At 41.6% G+C, this 18,619-nt stretch overlaps 1 protein-coding gene across 2 annotated transcripts in view; it reads left to right on the top strand.

Annotated features, from left to right (window-relative positions):
* The window catches only part of AFF3 (ALF transcription elongation factor 3), a 753,993-nt gene that overhangs the window by 718,272 nt on the left and 17,102 nt on the right, over positions 1 to 18,619 (top strand). For both annotated transcript variants that reach the window (XM_069757526.1, XM_069757527.1), the window contains exons 14-17: positions 10,089 to 10,225; positions 14,129 to 14,200; positions 15,232 to 15,325; positions 17,715 to 17,764. In XM_069757526.1, coding sequence (XP_069613627.1) covers positions 10,089 to 10,225; positions 14,129 to 14,200; positions 15,232 to 15,325; positions 17,715 to 17,764 — 353 coding nt within the window. The remainder of the gene's footprint in view (positions 1 to 10,088; positions 10,226 to 14,128; positions 14,201 to 15,231; positions 15,326 to 17,714; positions 17,765 to 18,619) is intronic.

Genomic DNA, 18,619 nt, shown 5'->3' with positions numbered 1-18,619 from the left:
GACTGCCGAGTACACATGAGTTGGCCAATTTATGCTCTAAGTATTCTAATTTTTTCAAATTTTCTACAGCAGTAGTGCAATTCATATTTCATATATTTCATGTTTTATGCTATGGAGTGCTACTATATTTGTTGGTTATAGCCTCAATATATACCGCATGAGCCCGCACATAGCCTCCTGTACACTGCATGAGCCCCCACGTAACCTCACTGTATACAGCATGAGCCTCCATATAGTCTCCTATATACAGTATGAGCCCCCACATTGGCTCCTATATACAGTATGAGCCCCCATACTACCCCTATATACAGCATGAGACCCACATAGCCTGCTGTATACTGCATGGATCCCACATAGCCTCCTATATACAGCATGAACCCGACATAACCCCTATATACAGTATGAGCCCTCACAGTCTCCTATATATAGTATGAGCTCACACATAGCCTCACTATATACAGTATGAGCGTGCACATAGCCGCCTATATACAACATAAGCCCCACATAGCCTCCCTATATACAGCACGAGCCATACAGTCTCCTATATACAGTATGAGCCCCACATAGCCTTCTATATACAATGAGTCCCCATTAAGCCTCACTACATACAGTATGATCCTCCACTTAGCCTCTGTTACGTGTTACGGAACCACTCAGCACCCAGAATATGTTGTGCGGTTATATGTATGTATAATAGGTTCCATGTGAGATGTATGTCCCTAATGCATCAGCCCACAGGCTGCGCCCCTGGGCAGAGGGGACACGATATTCGCGGTTGCGTTACCTAACATACTGGCAGAGACAGTGGTGGCCGCCCTGCTCCAGGTTTTCTCACAGGTTGGATTTCCCCGGGAGATTATCTCGGACCAGGGTACCCAGTTTACAGCAGAGGTGACCAACCAACTGTGGAAGCTGTGCGGCGTAAAGTCTATTAGAAGCGCCCCATACCACCCGCAAACCAATGAATTGTGTGAACGCTTTAACGGGACGTTAAAACAACTCATTGGGACTTTTACCAGGACCTACAGGGACTGGGAGAAATTCTTGCCACACCTCCTGTTTGCCTATCGGGAGGTGCCCCAAGAATCCACGGGGTTCTCCCCATTCGAGCTGGTATACGGGAGACGGGTAAGGGGACCCCTAGACTTAGTACTAGAACACTGGGAAGGGGAGGGCCTCATAGAAGGGGTACCTATTGTACCCTATGTGCTGGAATTCCGGGACCGCATACAGGAGCTGACCCAGGCTGTACGTGAGAACATTCAGGTGACCCAGTGGCGCCAGCGCGTATGGTACGATCGGAGGGCCAGAGAGCGCACCTTGGAAATAGGACAGAAGGTCCTGGTGTTAGAGCCCACTAGGCAGAACAAGCTCCAAGCTGCATGGCAGGGGCCCTACAATGTAGTGGGGAAAATAGCCGACACAACCTATAATGTCGCCGATTGTGACGACCCCAGGGTTATCCGCATGTTCTACGTGAATATGCTGAAGCCCTACCGGGAGCGCCCTGAAGAGGTAGTGGCCATCTGTGCACCTGAAGCAGAGGATTTAGCTGGACTTCCCTTGCTGGATGTCTTAGGGGAAAGGACTCAGTCTAAAACATGGGACCAGGTACACTTGGGTGAAGACCTAGGCCCCCGGGAGAGACAGCAGGCAGAGGAGTTGTTGAGGCAGCGACAGAGGATGTTTTCGGGGAGACCAGGGTACACTCACCTGGCACAACACAAGGTTGAGATCCAGGATCCGACCCCCCTGCGACAAAACCCCTTCCGCGTCCCTGAGTCTGTACGAGAGGGGATGCGACAAGAGATACAAGAGATGTTGCGTTTAGGGGTCATTGATAGTCCCTGGGCATCCCCCGTAGTGTTAGTGCCCAATAAGGATGGGACTACTCGGTTTTATGTAGACTATCGTAAGCTCAATGAGAAAACAGTGACGGATGCATATCCCATGCCGTGTGTGGATGAGTTGTTAGACCGGCTGGCGTGGGCAAAGTATTTGACCACCATCGATCTATGCAAAGGCTACTGGCAGATTCCCCTTAGTCCTGACGCTTTTCCCAAGTCGGCATTTGTCACCCCGTTTGGCTTATTCCATTTTCGAGTTATGCCATTCGGGATGAAGAATGCCCCGGCAACCTTCCAGAGGCTGGCTGACCGGCTTCTGGATGGTCTCCAGGACTATGCTTGTGCCTACCTGGACGACATCGCCATCTACAGTGCGACATGGGAAGAGCATCTAAATCCCCTAGAGACAGTATTGGACAGGATCCACAAGGCCGGAATCAGTATTTAAGGCATTGGGTGGGAAGTGGGAAACAGCGACCAGAACCAGCCAAGATTGAGGCCATAGCCAAATGGCCCACCCCACGCACTAAAACCCAGGGGTATTACAGGAAATTAGTTCCCAATTACAGCAGCGTAGCCAAGCCTTTCACTGATCTGACCCATAAGAACCAACCCTGCCAGGTAACATGGACCCCAGAGTGTGAGGAAGCCTTCCGCCAACTAAAGGACGCCCTCACCAATACCCCTGTATTGGCCGCACCCGATCCAACTAAACGTTTCCTTGTTCACACAGACGCTTCTATGTTTGGATTGGGGGCAGTACTGAGCCAAGTCGGGCTGAACGGCCAAGAACACCCAGTAGCTTACCTGAGTCGGAAACTACTGCCCCATGAAGTAAGCTATGCGGCCATCAAGAAGGAGTGCCTGGCGGTAGTATGGGCACTCAAAAAGTTGCAACCATATTTGTACGGACAACTGTTTTCCCTCCTAACGGACCATAATCCCCTAGTCTGGCTTAATCGGGTCTCCGGAGACAACGCCAGATTGCTGCGGTGGAGTTTAGCCCTACAACCTCTGGACTTCACCATCCACTACAGACCCGGCAAACAAAACGGTAATGCCGATGGACTAAGTCGACAAACGGAACTTGTACCAACCCCTTAAACTTCGGTCATCCCCAAACCGATCCGTTAAGGATTAGACTGTGTATGCCGATCTCATCACTGAAAAGGGGAGCCGTGTTACGTGTTATGGAACCACTCAACACCCAGAATATGTTGTGCAGTTATATGTATGTATAATAGGTTCCATGTGAGATGCATGTCCCTAATGCATCAGCACACAGGCTGCGCCCCTGGGCAGAGGGGACACGATATTCCCCTTTTGTCCACCCCCCACCTTTGTAATTCCCACAGTAAATATCGGCAGGCTCTGGCCACCTGCGGCTATTGTAATGTATGTCTGGCCTGCCGCTTTTCTATTGGCCTGCCCTCTGTATCTGTGTGATATATTCTGTGTCCTGTGAGTAAAGTGTTGTCAGACTGGAAATACGTGGAGAAGCAGTGATCTTTTATATGCGCCCATGTAACCAAGCAATTCCAGCCAGCGTCCTTCATTCAGACTCCAGCCAAAGCAGAGTGGACCTCCTGAAACACGGGGTGGTACTGAAAGAGATACCTCAGCTTGGTAGACCCCGTTACAGCCTCTTATATACAGCATAAGCCCCACATTGCCCCCTGTATACAGTATGAGGCCCACATAGCCTCCTATATACTGCATGAACCCTGCATAGCCTCCTATATGCAGCACAAGCCCCACATAGCCCCTATATACAGTATGATGAGCCCTCACATAGCATCCTATATACAGCATGAGCCCCGACAAAGGCTTCTTTAAACAGTGTATGAGTCCCCATATAGACTCCTATATACAGTTTAGTGTGAGACTGCACATAGACCCCTATATATAACATAAGCCCCACATAACCTCCCTATATACAGCATAAGCCCCACATAGTCTCCTACACCGTGTTCCAAATTAGTATGCAAATTGGATTTAAGTGTCTTAAAGATTTAATAGTTTTGTTTTTCAAATAAACTAATGGATGGTATTGTGTCTCAGGGCTCAATGGATCACTGAAATCTTAAACACATATGATACTTAGTTTTCCAGGTGATTCTAATTAAAGGAAAACTACTGTTCTTAAAAATGATGGTCCACGTTATTAAGCATGCCACAGTTTTCAAGTAACATGGGAAAGAAAAAAAAATATCTCTGCTGCCGAAAAGCATCAAATAGTGCAATTCCTTGGTCAAGGGATGAAAACATTAGATATTTCACGAAATCTTAAGCATGATCATCGTACTGTTAAGAGATTGGTGGTTGAATCTGAGCACAGATGTGTTCATGCTGATAAAGGCATAATGAGGAAGGTTTCTGCCAGGCAAGTTCATCAGATTAAGAGAGCAGCTGCCAAAATACCATTACAAACCTGCAAACAGATATTTGAAACTGCTGGTGCCTCTGGAGTCCCTCGAACCTCAAGGTGTAGGATCCTTCAAAGGCTTGTTATGGTGCATCAACCTACTATTCGGCCACCCCTAAACAGTGTTGACACGCAGTTTGTAGCAGTTGTAGTGGGCCCAGACTTACATGAAGGCTAATTTTCAAACAGTCTTGTTTACTGATGAGTGTCGGGCAACCCTGGATGGTCCAGATGGATGGAGTAGTGGATGGTTGGTGGATGGCCACCATGTCCCAAAAAGGCTGCGACGTCAACAAGGAGGAGGAGGAGTCATGTTTTGGGCCGGAATCATGGGGAAACAGCTGGTAGGGCCCTTTAACCCCTTAAGCCGCAAGGGTGGTTTGCACGTTAATGACCGGGTCAATTTTTACAATTCTGACCACTGTCCCTTTATGAGGTTATAACTCTGGAACGCTTCAATGGATCCCGGTGATTCTGACATTGTTTTCTCATGACATATTGGGCTTCATTATAGTGGTAACATTTCTTTGATATTATCTGCGTTTATTTGAGAAAAAAATGGAAATTTGGCGAAAATTTTGAAAATTTCGCAATTTTCCAACTTTAAATTTTTATGCCCTTAAATCACAGGGATATGTCACACAAAATACTTAATGAGTAACATTTCCCACATGTCTACTTTACAAAAGCACAATTTTGGAACCAAAATTTTTTTTGTTAGGCAGTTATAAGGGTTAAAAGTTGACCAGCAATTTCTCATTTTTACAACACCATTTGTTTTTAGGGACCACATCACATTTGAAGTCATTTTGAGGGGTCTATATGATAGAAATGACCCAAGTGTGACACCATTCTAAAAACTGCACCCCTCAAGGTGCTCAAAACCACATTCAAGAAGATTATTAACGCTTCAGGTGTTTCACAGGAATTTTTGGAATGTTTAAAAAAATGAACATTTAACTTTTTTTCACAAAAAATTTACTTCAGCTACAATTTGTTTTATTTTACCAAGGGTAACAGGAGAAAATGGACCACAAATGTTGTTGTACAATTTGTCCTGAGTACGCTGATACCCCATATGTGGGGGTAAACCACTGTTTGGGCGCATGGCAGAGCTCGGAAGGGAAGGAGCGCCATTTGACTTTTCAATGCAAAATTGACTGGAATTCAGATGGGACGCCATGTTGCGTTTGGATAGCCCCTGATGTGCCTCAACATTGAAACCCCAAGTGACACCATTTTGGAAAGTAGACCCTCTAAGGAACTTATCTAGATGTGTGGTGAGCACTTTGACCAACCAAGTGCTTCACAGAAGTTTAGAATGCAGAGCCGTAAAAATAAAAAATCATATTTTTTCACAAAAATTATCTTTTCTCCCCCAATTTTTTTTATTTTCCCAAGGGTAAGAAAAGAAATTGGACCCCAAAAGTTGTTGTGCAATTTGTCCGGTGTACGCTGATACCCCATATGTGGGGGTAAACCACTGTTTGGGTGCATGGCAGAGCTTGGAAGTGAAGGAGCGCCGTTTGACTTTTCAATGCAAAATTGACAGGAATTGAGATGGGACGCCATGTTGCGTTTGGAGAGCCACTGGTGTGCCTAAACATTGAAACCTCCCACAAGTCACACCATTTTGGAAAGTAGACCCCCTAAGGAACTTATCTAGAAGTGTGGTGAGCACTTTGACCCACCAAGTGCTTCACAGAAGTTTATAATACAGAGCCGTGAAAATAAAAAATCTTTTTTTTTTCCACAAAAATTGTTTTTTTTCCCATAAAAATTATTTTTTAGCCCCCAGTTTTGCATTTTCCCAAGGGTAACAAGAGAAATTGGACCCCAAAAGTTGTTGTCCAATTTGTCGAGAGTACGCTGATACCCCATATGTGGCGGGTAACCACCGTGTGGGCGCATGGCAGAGCTCGGAAGGGAAGGAGCGCCATTTGGAATGCAGACTTAGATGGAATGGTCTGCAGGCGTCACATTGTGTTTGCAGAGCCCCTAATGTACCTAAACAGTAGAAACCCCCCCACAAGTGACCCCATATTGGAAACTAGACCCCCCAAGGAACTTATCTAGATGTGTTGTGAGAACTTTGAGCCCCCAAGTGTTTCAGTACTGTTTATAACGCAGAGCCGTGAAAATAAAAAATAATTGTTTTCGTACAAAAATGTTTTTTTGCCCCCCAAATTTTTATTTTCCCAAGGGTAACAAGAGAAATTGGACCCCAAAAGTTGTTGTCGAATTTGTCCTGAGTATGCTGATACCCCAGATGTGGGGGGTAACCGCCTTTTGGGCGCATGGTAGAGCTCAGAAGGGAAGGAGCGCCATTTGGAATGCAGACTTAGATGGAATGGTCTGCAGGTGTCACATTGCGTTTGCAGAGCCCCAAATGTACCTAAACAGTAGAAACCCCCCACAAGTGACCCCATATTGGAACCTAGACCCCCCCAAGGAACTTATCTAGATGTGTTGTGAGAACTTTGAACCCCCAAGTATTTCACTACAGTTTATAACGCAGAGCCGTGAAAATAAAAAATAATTTTTTTCCTGCAAAAATTTTTTTTAGCTCCCCAAATTTTTATTTTCCCAAGGGTAACAAGAGAAATTGGACCCCATAAGTTGTTGTCCAATTTGTCCTGAGTACGCTGATACCGCATATGTTGGGGTAAACCCCTGTTTGGGGGCACAGGAGAGCTCGGAAGGGAAGGAGCACTGTTTTACTTTTTCAACGCAGAATTGGCTGGAATTGAGATCGGACGCCATGTCGCGTTTGGAGAGCCCTGATGTGCCTAAACAGTGGAATCCCCCAATTCTAACTGAAACCCTAACCCAAACACACCCCTAACCCTAATCCCAACCACACCGCTAACCCCAACTCCAACACACCCCTAACCCTAATCCCAACCATAACCCTAACCACACACATAACCCTAACACATCCCTAACCCTAATCCCAACCGTAAATGTAATCCAAACCCTAACCCTAACGGGAAAATGGAAATAAATACTTTTTTTTAAAAAAATTTATTTTTCCCTAACTAAGGGTATGATGACGGGGAGTTTGATTTACTTTTATTGTGGTTATTTTAGCGGATTTTTATGACTGGCAGCCGTCACACACTAAAAGACGCTTTTTATTGCAAAAAATATTTTTTTGCGTTACCACATTTTGAGAGCTATAATTTTTCCATATTTTGGTCCACAGAGTCATGAGAGGTCTTGTTTTTTTGCTGGACGAGTTGACGTTTTTATTGGTAACATTTTCGGGCACGTGACATTTTTTTATCTCTTTTTATTCCGATTTTTGTGAGGCAGAATGACCAAAAACCAGCTATTCATGAATTTCTTTTGGGGGAGGCGTTTATACCGTTCCGCGTTTGGTAAAATGTATAAAGCAGTTTTATTCTTCGGGTCAGTACGATTACAGCGATACCTCATTTATATCTTTTTTATGTTTTGGCGCTTTTATATGCTAAAAACTATTTTATAGAAAAAATAATTATTTTTGCATCGCTTTATTCTGAGGACTATAACTTTTTTATTTTTCAATGATGACGCTGTATGGCAGCTCGTTTTTTGCGGGACAAGATGTCGTTTTCAGCGGTACCATGGTTATTTATATCCGTCTTTTTGATCGCGTGCTATTCCACTTTTTGTTCGGCGGTATGATAATAAAGGGTTGTTTTTTGCCTCGTTTTTTTTTTTTACGGTGTTCACTGAAGGGGTTAACTAGTGGGTCAGTTTTATAGGTCAGGTCATTACGGATGCAGCGATCTTCCCGTGACCTAAACCCTATAGAGAACCTTTGAAGTATCATCAAGCAAAAGATCTATGAGGGTGTGAGGCAGTTCACATCAAAACAGCATCTCTGGGAGGCGATTCTGACTTCATGCAAAGACGTACAAGCAGAAACTCTCCAAAAACTCACAAGTTCGATGGATGCAAGAATTGTGAAGGTGATATCAAAGAAGGGTTCCCATGTTAACATGTAACTTGGCCTGTTAGGATGTTTGGGAGTTAAGTAGCTTTTTTGTTCAGTGAATGTGACCTCCTAATGCTGCAAATTCCACAAATGAGCATTTTCAGTTCTTTAAAACATATCAAATGTTTAGAAATTCTACTGTGTCTAATAATTGGAAACAGTGCATTTTGAGTTTTTATTCATTTTGGAGATTATACTGTTATCATTGGGAGGTTTCTTCAATAAAATTTGATGTATACTCTAACGGGTGATGACTTTTATTAGACTGAGACCCCACATAGCCTCACTATATACAGTATGATCTGCACATAGTCTCCTATATACGGTATGAGCCCAGCACATACCGTAGCTCTTTATGTGCAGTATGAACCCCCCATAGCAACATTATATATATATATATATATACATACACAGTATACATACAGTATATACAGTACGAGCCCTCACATAACCCATATCACCTCGCTCTCTGCTCCAGTCCCCAAGTCTCCACTTGTACTTGTGGGGCGTACATGCTGCCATTCGCCGGCTGATAATTTCATCGCGCCAGCATGTCCAGGAAAGATTCTGGAGTGCCCCTATGGCCCCGGGAGGTAGCCCAGATTGCCCTGATTGTAATCCACCTATGCCCTTAAACATAAAAGAAAGAGAAGAGTTCTGATGAGGTCTTACAATCAGACCACAGGAAAGCAATTGTGGTTAATCAAGCAGCATAATCCCTAGTTGAGGAGCTGGAACTCCTAACACCATCTACATTGAAGTATAACCAGCAAAGAAAGTCAGTGAGAGGTGACTTTATAAAGCCTATCCCAAAATGTGATAGGACAGAACCAAAGGAGAAAATGGAAAACATCTAAAGTGAAGCAAACAACAAAAAGAAAGCAAGGACAAAAGAACCATCAGCATTAGGACAGAGACAAATCGAGCTGTACCTCAACAAAGGTTAATAGGGTAATAGACCACACAACAAAAGGTCACCGGATCGAGTAGCTAAACCGAGACATGACAGTGTGGCTTTTTGACCACAATTCTTCCATGAAGACCAATTCTGGACAGACCTTTCTGAATAGTAAATAGATGTAGCTAGGTCTCACAGGTAGCAGCCAATTATCAGCTAATGACACTGCTGGACTGCTCGATTTTGAAGGGAAGTAAACATGTGTCTTTCATCTGCTGCACTGCTTCCTTGGCTGACCACTGCGTCTGCTGTTCATAATGTTGTCCATTTCTTGATGCTTCTTCAAAACAATTTGGACAGAACATCTTTAGCATATCTTCCACACCTACCTAAAACGTCTGCACAGTACAATACTTATATGCAAGTGATGAGCACTGAGCATAATTATGATCCACATCTTTTGTATAACACATTCATGTAACAATGTAACTTAATGCCACTATGATGGCTGTTTCACTGTGACCTATGATTACACAGAAGCAATGTGAACTGGTGAGGAATTTTGAGACTTTTTTTTACAGACTTCTTTTCCTAATTTTTCAGGTTGACAACGTTTATTTTATAAATTGCACTTTACATTTCAGTTTTTATTATTACAGTTTTAAATCTGCAGTTTCCTTTTATTCATCAACAAAATGTAATTATAGTATTCTGTCTGCCTGTGTCGACCACTAGGGGGAGCTTACTGTATATGAATTTATACATATTATACAATTTCTGTTGAACTCATGAATCTGTATGCAGTGAGTTTTCCGCAAACTTAAACCACACAAATGAATGTATGCAGAATCTTTGTTTTATTTTCATGTACGCACATGTCTCCTTCTAACATATGTAACACTGCTGCTTACATATTTAATATTTGTTTTTTACAAGGTGGACAAATTTGAAAAGGTTCTGAACTATACAGAAGCAGCTCTGGCTTTTATTGAATGTGGAAATGCTATGGAGCATGGGCCAATGGAATCCAAGTCCCCCTATACAATGTACTCGGAGACAGTAGAGCTTATAAGGTAATCTCTGCAATCATAGCACACTGCAACATTTCGGGAATGCTAAAGTTTAGAGGGCATTTGTAAGAATCGAAAAAAGATTTTTAAGATAGGCGATTAATATCAGAACAATAGACATCTTCTGAAGCAATGCAGTCCCATCAATCAGCTATTAGATGGCAGTCCGACTCCTGGCATTCCCACGGATCTAATATTCATAACCTATCATGAGGATAAGAAAAATTTTATTGTAACACATTACTGCAGACGTCTCTTATTATTGCATATTTGTAACAAAAATATGTATTGTTTGAGTTAAAATAATATAACAGGGTGAAAGTGGCTCAGTAGCCAAGTATTTCTCCTGATCTGACCACTATGGGGAATTCTGAAGAGACAAGTTGAGCATCACTCTCCATCCACCATCCAGGCTCCAAAAGAAGTCGTTCTTGAAGAATAGAAAAAGATAGATGCTGGAATATACTGATTTAATGCTAGAAGACTTAAGGTACCTTCACACTAAACGACGCTGCAGCGATCCAGACAACGATCCGGATCGCTGCAGCGTCGCTGTTTGGTCGCTGGAGAGCTGTCACACAGACAGTTCTCCAGTGACCAACGATGCCGGTAACCAGGGTAAACATTGGTTTACTAAGCGCAGGGCCGCGCTTAGTAACCCGATGTTTACCCTGGTTACCATCCTAACAGTAAAAAAAACAAACGCTTCATACTTACCTACCGCTGTCTGTCCCTCGGCGCTGTTCTTCTCTGCTCTGGCTGTGAGCACAGCGGCTGGAATGCAGAGCAGTGACGTCACCGCTCTGCTTTCCGGCCGCTGTGCTCACAGTGAGTGCAGGAAAGCACAGCGCCGAGGGACAGACAGCAGAAGGTAAGTATGAAGCGTTTGTTTTTTTTACTTTTAGGATGGTAACCAGGGTAAACATCGGGTTACTAAGCGCGGCCCTGCGCTTAGTAACCCGATGTTTACCCTGGTTACCAGCGAAGACATCGCTGAATCGGCGTCACACACGCCGATTCAGCGATGTCAGCGGGAAGGCCAGCGACGAAATAAAGTTCTGGCCTTCTAGCCCCGACCAACGACATCACAGCAGGATTCTGATCGCTGCTGTGTGTCAAACTGAACGATATCGCTAGCCAGGACGCTGCAACGTCACAGATCGCTAGCGATATCGTTTAGTGTGAAGGTACCTTTAGGCTGTGTGCACACATTGTGTTTTGCTGCATTTTTTCGGTGCAGATTTGTCACAAAACCTGAAGGGTTTCTTAATGTAGCAAAGTGAATGAAAATCCTGACGTCTCATGAACACGTTGCTTATTTGTGACCTGCAGATTTGGTTCAGATTTAAATCTACAGCATGTCAATTTTTTCACCATTTTTGCGCTCATTTACCCGCTCGTTTTTGCCGCTGCGTTTTTCCTGTCAAGAGATGTGGGAAACTATTTGGGAATTCGGGACTATCTTGAGAAAATACAGATAAACGTGTATTATATTATTATTATACATTTTTATAGCGCCATTTATTCCATGGCGCTTTACATTTTATATATATTCTATATATATATATATATATATATATATATATATATATATATATATATATATATATATATATACAGTGGGGCAAAAAAGTATTTAGTCAGTCAGCAATAGTGCAAGTTCCACCACTTAAAAAGATGAGAGGCGTCTGTAATTTACATCATAGGTAGACCTCAACTATGGGAGACAAACTGAGAAAAAAAAATCCAGAAAATCACATTGTCTGTTTTTTTAACATTTTATTTGCATATTATCGTGGAAAATAAGTATTTGGTCAGAAACAAACAATCAAGATTTCTGGCTCTCACAGACCTGTAACTTCTTCTTTAAGAGTCTCCTCTTTCCTCCACTCATTACCTGTAGTAATGGCACCTGTTTAAACTTGTTATCAGTATAAAAAGACACCTGTGCACACCCTCAAACAGTCTAACACCAAACTCCACTATTGTGAAGACCAAAGAGCTGTCAAAGGACACCAGAAACAAAATTGTAGCCCTGCACCAGGCTGGGAAGACTGAATCTGCAATAGCCAACCAGCTTGGAGTGAAGAAATCAACAGTGGGAGCAATAATTAGAAAATGGAAGACATACAAGACCACTGATAATCTCCCTCGATCTGGGGCTCCGCGCAAAATCCCACCCCGTGGGGTCAGAATGATCACAAGAACGGTGGGCAAAAATCCCAGAACCACGCGGGGGGACCTAGTGAATGAACTGCAGAGAGCTGGGACCAATGTAACAAGGCCTACCATAAGTAACACACTACGCCACCATGGACTCAGATCCTGCAGTGCCAGACGTGTCCCACTGCTTAAGCCAGTACATGTCCGGGCCCGTCTGAAGTTTGCTAGAGAGCATTTGAATGATCCAGAGGAGTTTTGGGAGAATGTCCTATGGTCTGATGAAACCAAACTGGAACTGTTTGGTAGAAACACAACTTGTCGTGTTTGGAGGAAAAAGAATACTGAGTTGCATCCATCAAACACCATACTTACTGTAAAGCATGGTGGTGGAAACATCATGCTTTGGGGCTGTTTCTCTGCAAAGGGGCCAGGACAACTGATCCGGGTACATGAAAGAATGAATGGGGCCATGTATCGTGAGATTTTGAGTGCAAACCTCCTTCCATCAGCAAGGGCATTGAAGATGAAACGTGGCTGGGTCTTTCAACATGACAATGATCCAAAGCACACCGCCAGGGCAACGAAGGAGTGGCTTCGTAAGAAGCATTTCAAGGTCCTGGAGTGGCCTAGCCAGTCTCCAGATCTCAACCCTATAGAAAACCTTTGGAGGGAGTTGAAAGTCCGTGTTGCCAAGCGAAAAGCCAAAAACATCACTGCTCTAGAGGAGATCTGCATGGAGGAATGGGCCAACATACCAACAACAGTGTGTGGCAACCTTGTGAGGACTTACAGAAAACGTTTGACCTCTGTCATTGCCAACAAAGGATATATTACAAAGTATTGAGATGAAATTTTGTTTCTGACCAAATACTTATTTTCCACCATAATATGCAAATAAAATGTTAAAAAAACAGACAATGTGATTTTCTGGATTTTTTTTTCTCAGTTTGTCTCCCATAGTTGAGGTCTACCTATGATGTAAATTACAGACGCCTCTCATCTTTTTAAGTGGTGGAACTTGCACTATTGCTGACTGACTAAATACTTTTTTGCCCCACTGTATATATATATATATATATATATATATATATATATATATATATATATATATATATATATATACACCGTATATATATATATATTATTCATTTATGCACAGCATTCAACATGTATATGGCCTTTATGGCAGATGAACACTTGTATCATTATAAAATCTTTATTTCACATGAATATGTACGGTATATATCTGTAATAGGAATCAGTGTGAAGGGGCTAATCCCCACTAAATACCTACAATTTTATAGGATTTTAGTGTTATTTTTCACTGGGTGATTTGGTGCTTAATATAGTGGATAGGGTCTCTTTGGGACAAATAGGATCAGTTCATGGTAAGTGGGGGCACCATATCGGCTACATTATGGCGCAAACCTCCATAGACAGGTAGGGATATTTTAGGATTATATTATTGGATTATAAATCCAACCCCCCTCCTATCCCATGACATATATACATTTTTATTATATGTGTTTTGCCATGATGTCTATTTTTACCATATTTTAATAATATTAAATAAATATTATTTTATAGGAGTTTATTATAGTTTATGGTATATTAGTAAATTACCCTCTTGTTTATCTTCTTGGTTTTCATCAAATTGATTCACTTGGCGCTAATAGCTATATATTGTTTGTATGCTGTGTCATCTGTGAATATTTTATACATTTGTTTGTTTGTTTTTTAAAGGTATGCCTTGAGGCTAAATTCACATTTAAGACACAGTGCATCTACTCAGGACAAGAAAATGACAGCTCTATGGTGTGTAGCCTAATAATTATTATTACTCATGAATTGGAATACATTATAAGCTTTACTTTATGTCCCTTTAATGTAACTCCTTCACGACATATGACGTATATTTTCCTCATATCATGTGTCCCTGCAATCTTTCGCTGTACATGACAACTGATTTAATCAGCCATCATGTACAGCCGAGGGTGGAGTTCTGCTCCTCCTGCTGCTGTTTAACCTGTTAAATCTCGCTGCCAATAACTGACAGCAGGATTTAACAGGCACCCACAGAGGCGCGAGTCATACCACTCTCCAATCAGCACGCTCGTGATGTGATTGCAGGGTGCCAATAGATTGTCATGACAGTCGGAGGTCTGCTGATGACCCCCATGCTTGTCATCATGATCCTCCTGTTACTGCAAGCCACGGAGATTGTGATTTCTGCTATTTAAGTGATCGGATAATCGCAGCTTCAAGTTCCTGAAGGGCTCTAACAAGTACAGTAAAGAGTGAAAATAAAAGTTTTTACAAATGTGAAAAAAATAAAAAAAACTCAAGTTCAAATAATCCCCCTTTTGTCCCATTGAAAATAAAACAATTTTAAAAAAATTCACATATTTGGTAACGCTGCGTTCAGAAATGTCCAATCTATCAAAATATAATGTAAATTAATGCGATCGATTAACAGCGCAAAGAGAAAAAAAATACCCACATGTATTCAAGCTGTCTAGCAGCAGCAAATCATGCAGCTGGGTCGACAAAAACTAAATCTCCGATAATGCCGAAATACTTGGAGACCATCCGAGCATGCTCGGAGAAACTCGAGTAACAAGCATAGTCGCTGATCACTAGTGCTAATACAAATTATTTCAGTCATTCCATCAGAACATCTCCTGTCCATCATATGAAAAAGAGGAGCATAGCACAAATTTGATTTTACTATCAATCTTCACAACTATTTTACTGACATCACATTTATAAATCATTTTAGTACTGGCACAACGTCATGTGATATAATTTATGGACTGTGTTTTATTGGCATATTTATATACTTCTAGTTACCGCTGTTTGGCTCTTCTGTACTGGAGAATGTTTCGCCTCAAAAGGGATCATGCAGTGAAGTATTCTAAAGCTCTCATTGATTATTTTAAGGTAAGAAGTCAACCTGTATTTTAAAATACATGACAAAATCTGTGCAGGACCAGAGATGCCAACATTACAAACTGTTAACAGTTTATGTCATTATTTTTTTTTGTTTTGCCATATTGTGTAAAAAAAAAAAATAGCAATTTTGCAAAACCACTGCAATAATGAAATTGCAGTTTGTTTGTTTTTGCTGTAGTTTTGCAATTATAGCAGCAAACTACACCACAAATCCATCATGTGTGACTATACTCTAAATAGTTCTTAATTATAGCTGCTGTATCTGTCATATGAATGAAGAACAATGTAAAAATTCCGACTCTTGTTGTAAATGGGACATCGCATTCTACGTAGATAATCTGATGGATATTGACAGACAATCAAACACATGCTTGTTGGTTCATTGCATCTTTTCTGTGGACATTGAAAGCATTGATTGTCGGCCGCACATGGCTTCATATAAACAGGAATTTATTGCCCACAGTCATGTATCCATATGCCACCAAATGCTCACACTAGAAATTATTTGGTCATATATAGTTCCAATTATTGTTCTATGTATTAGGTAAATACTATATGGGTAAGGCCGGCGTCACACTAGCGAGTTTTACGGACGTATGAGAGGCGCAGAAAATACGGATTGCACATGGTACAATGATTCTCTATGGGGCAGCTCCTATCTGCCGTATTTTACTGATCCGTATTATACGGTCTTCTACGGCCGTAGAAAATCGCAGCATGCTGCGTTTGTCACTGTATTGCGCAAAAAATAAATACGCCAATGAAAGTCTATAGGGGTGAGAAAAATACGGATTACACATGGACCAACAGTGTGACTTGCGAGAAATACGCAGCGGTGTTCTATAGAAAAGCTGGCAATTCAGTGCGGTGTACAGTAAAATCACACTGATAGGTTAGAATAGAATAGCTAAAATAAATGTCTACACATATTATAGGGGTATATATATATTAATAATGGAGAGGCGTCAATTATGACACCTATCCATTATTAATCCAATAGTATGAAATGGTTAAAAAAACACACACACACATTATTACAAAGTATTTTAATGAAATAAATACACAGGTTGTTGTAATATTTTATTATACTGGTAATCCACCTGAAGACCCTTGTCACCTGAAACAAATGTAAACAAAACAAACAACAATATTCCATACCTTCCGACGATCAGTCTCGTCCCACGCTGTAAATCCACCTGAAAGGGTTAACTAATTTTACAAGCAGAAGCCTGCTAATGCAGCCGCCCCTGCCTGTAAAAACCCAGTGAATGAATGGAATGTAGGTGAATGACCTGTAGTTACCTCGAGTTACGGTGATGCGCCCTCTGCTGGATGTCCTCATATGAACTCGAGCCTGGGAACTTTTCAGAATATTTTCCCACGCTCGAGTTCATATGAGGACATCCAGCAGAGGGAGCATCACCGCAACTCGAGGTAACTACAGGTCATAAAAATAATAAACAGCAAAAACACTCATCTTACACCTAATATATGTGGTGTTTTGTTTTATTTAAAAAAAAGGACTTTATGTTGTTGTGTGTTTATCTCCCAACTTAAAATAAAATGGAATATTTCAAGATGGATATATGGATAACTACATTCACAAAACAAACTAACATTTTATAAGAAAACTGATTTGATAATGTATAAAATAGATACACACTGGCGCTACACTAGCTTTAGAAAGAGGGAAGGTGGGGTTAAACTAAAAACAAAGCAGCCGGTGATGCAACAGGGTCTGTGTAAAGCCCTGTTTTTAATAAAACATGAAAATATATATAAATTGTCACCAGCGCTACAAAAATACCTTGGTGAATGGAAGGTAAAGATGGACACAGAATTATTGCCCGCACTGAGAGGAAAAGAAGAGGTGTACAGTTCCATTAATCAGGGAGCGATATAATGGTATCAGTCACAGTTAGATCCTTCGCTATACTTTAAACAAAAGGACAGTTTGCGTTCATGCACTTACTGAGTTAATCTGTGATGATGCCTTAGAATAGCTGAGTCTTCTCCCAATGAATGATAGGTGCTCGGTCCCGCGTCACAGGACTATGGGGCTGGGAGATAGTGTGTGAGAGCGTTCTCCCCTGCTATGTTCCTCCTTGCTGGTCACAGGGAGCTAGGCTAAACCGCCTGCCTCAGGCGTGCCCCAGCCGGAAGCGACGCCGAAGCTTCGGCGAACACCTATCATTCATTGGGAGAAGACCTAGCTACTCTAAGGCATCATCACATCACATCATCACTTTACCTTCCATTCACCAACGTATTTTTGTAGCGCAGGTGACAATTTATATATATTTTCATGATTTGATAATGTAATTTTCTGAAAATGCCTTGCTTTTATGACTATCACCTATGATATATTGCTTTTCAGACTTCATCTAAAGGGCCACGAGTACAATCACCCTGGAATGGCAATGGAAAGTAAGTAATGGCTGATGAAAGTATTCCTCCTCTTACAGTATTACAGGGCTGTTTATTTCAATTTTTAACATTGGTTCTGTGGAAATCTACGTGCAAGAGTAATTGTGAAGACTTTGTCGCAGTCTATGAACACATTTGACATGGGAAAAATGATTTTTACATATGCTATACAAAAAGAAGATCCGGCACTCTCAAATGTGAAAAAAAAGTAGTGTGCGCTGGTTGGCTATTTTACTTTTCTATATAGTGTGGTTTACTGTCCCACTATCTACATAACAATCTATCTGATGAAGGTCTGAGCGTTAGACTGAAATGTTACATATATTACACTGCATTTCAAATAAAGACTTTTTTTCTTTTAAGCACAATTGAGAGTGCCGGATCCTGTTTTTATATTGGTTGTATGGAGTGGTATCCTATCCGAGCACCCAATTATACAGTGACATACAGTCCAGACCAAAAGTTTGGACACCTTCTCATTTTAAGATTTTTCTGTATTGTAATTATATACTTAACAAAAAAGTGTGAAACAACTGAAATTCTCTTATATTCTAGGTTCTTCAAAGTTGCCACCTTTTGCTTTGATGACTGCTTTGCACTGATGGTCCCAACCCCATTTATAAGGCAAGAAATCCCACTTATTAAACCTGACAGGGCACACCTGTGAAGTGAAAACCATTCCCTGTGACTACCTCTTGAAGCTCATCAAGAGAATGCCAAGAGTGTGCAAAGCAGTCATCAAAGCAAAAGGTGGCTCCACTGAAGAACCTAGAATATAAGACGTATTTTCAGTTGTTTCACTTTTTTTGTTAAATATATAATTTCACATTTGTTAATTCATAGTTTTGATGCCTT

The sequence above is a fragment of the Ranitomeya imitator genome, chromosome 3 (genome assembly GCF_032444005.1).
Source record: "Ranitomeya imitator isolate aRanImi1 chromosome 3, aRanImi1.pri, whole genome shotgun sequence".
Taxonomy (NCBI): Eukaryota; Metazoa; Chordata; class Amphibia; order Anura; family Dendrobatidae; genus Ranitomeya; species Ranitomeya imitator.
The sequence above is the reverse complement of the archived record's forward strand: the minus strand, read 5'-3'. Positions and strand labels throughout refer to the sequence as shown.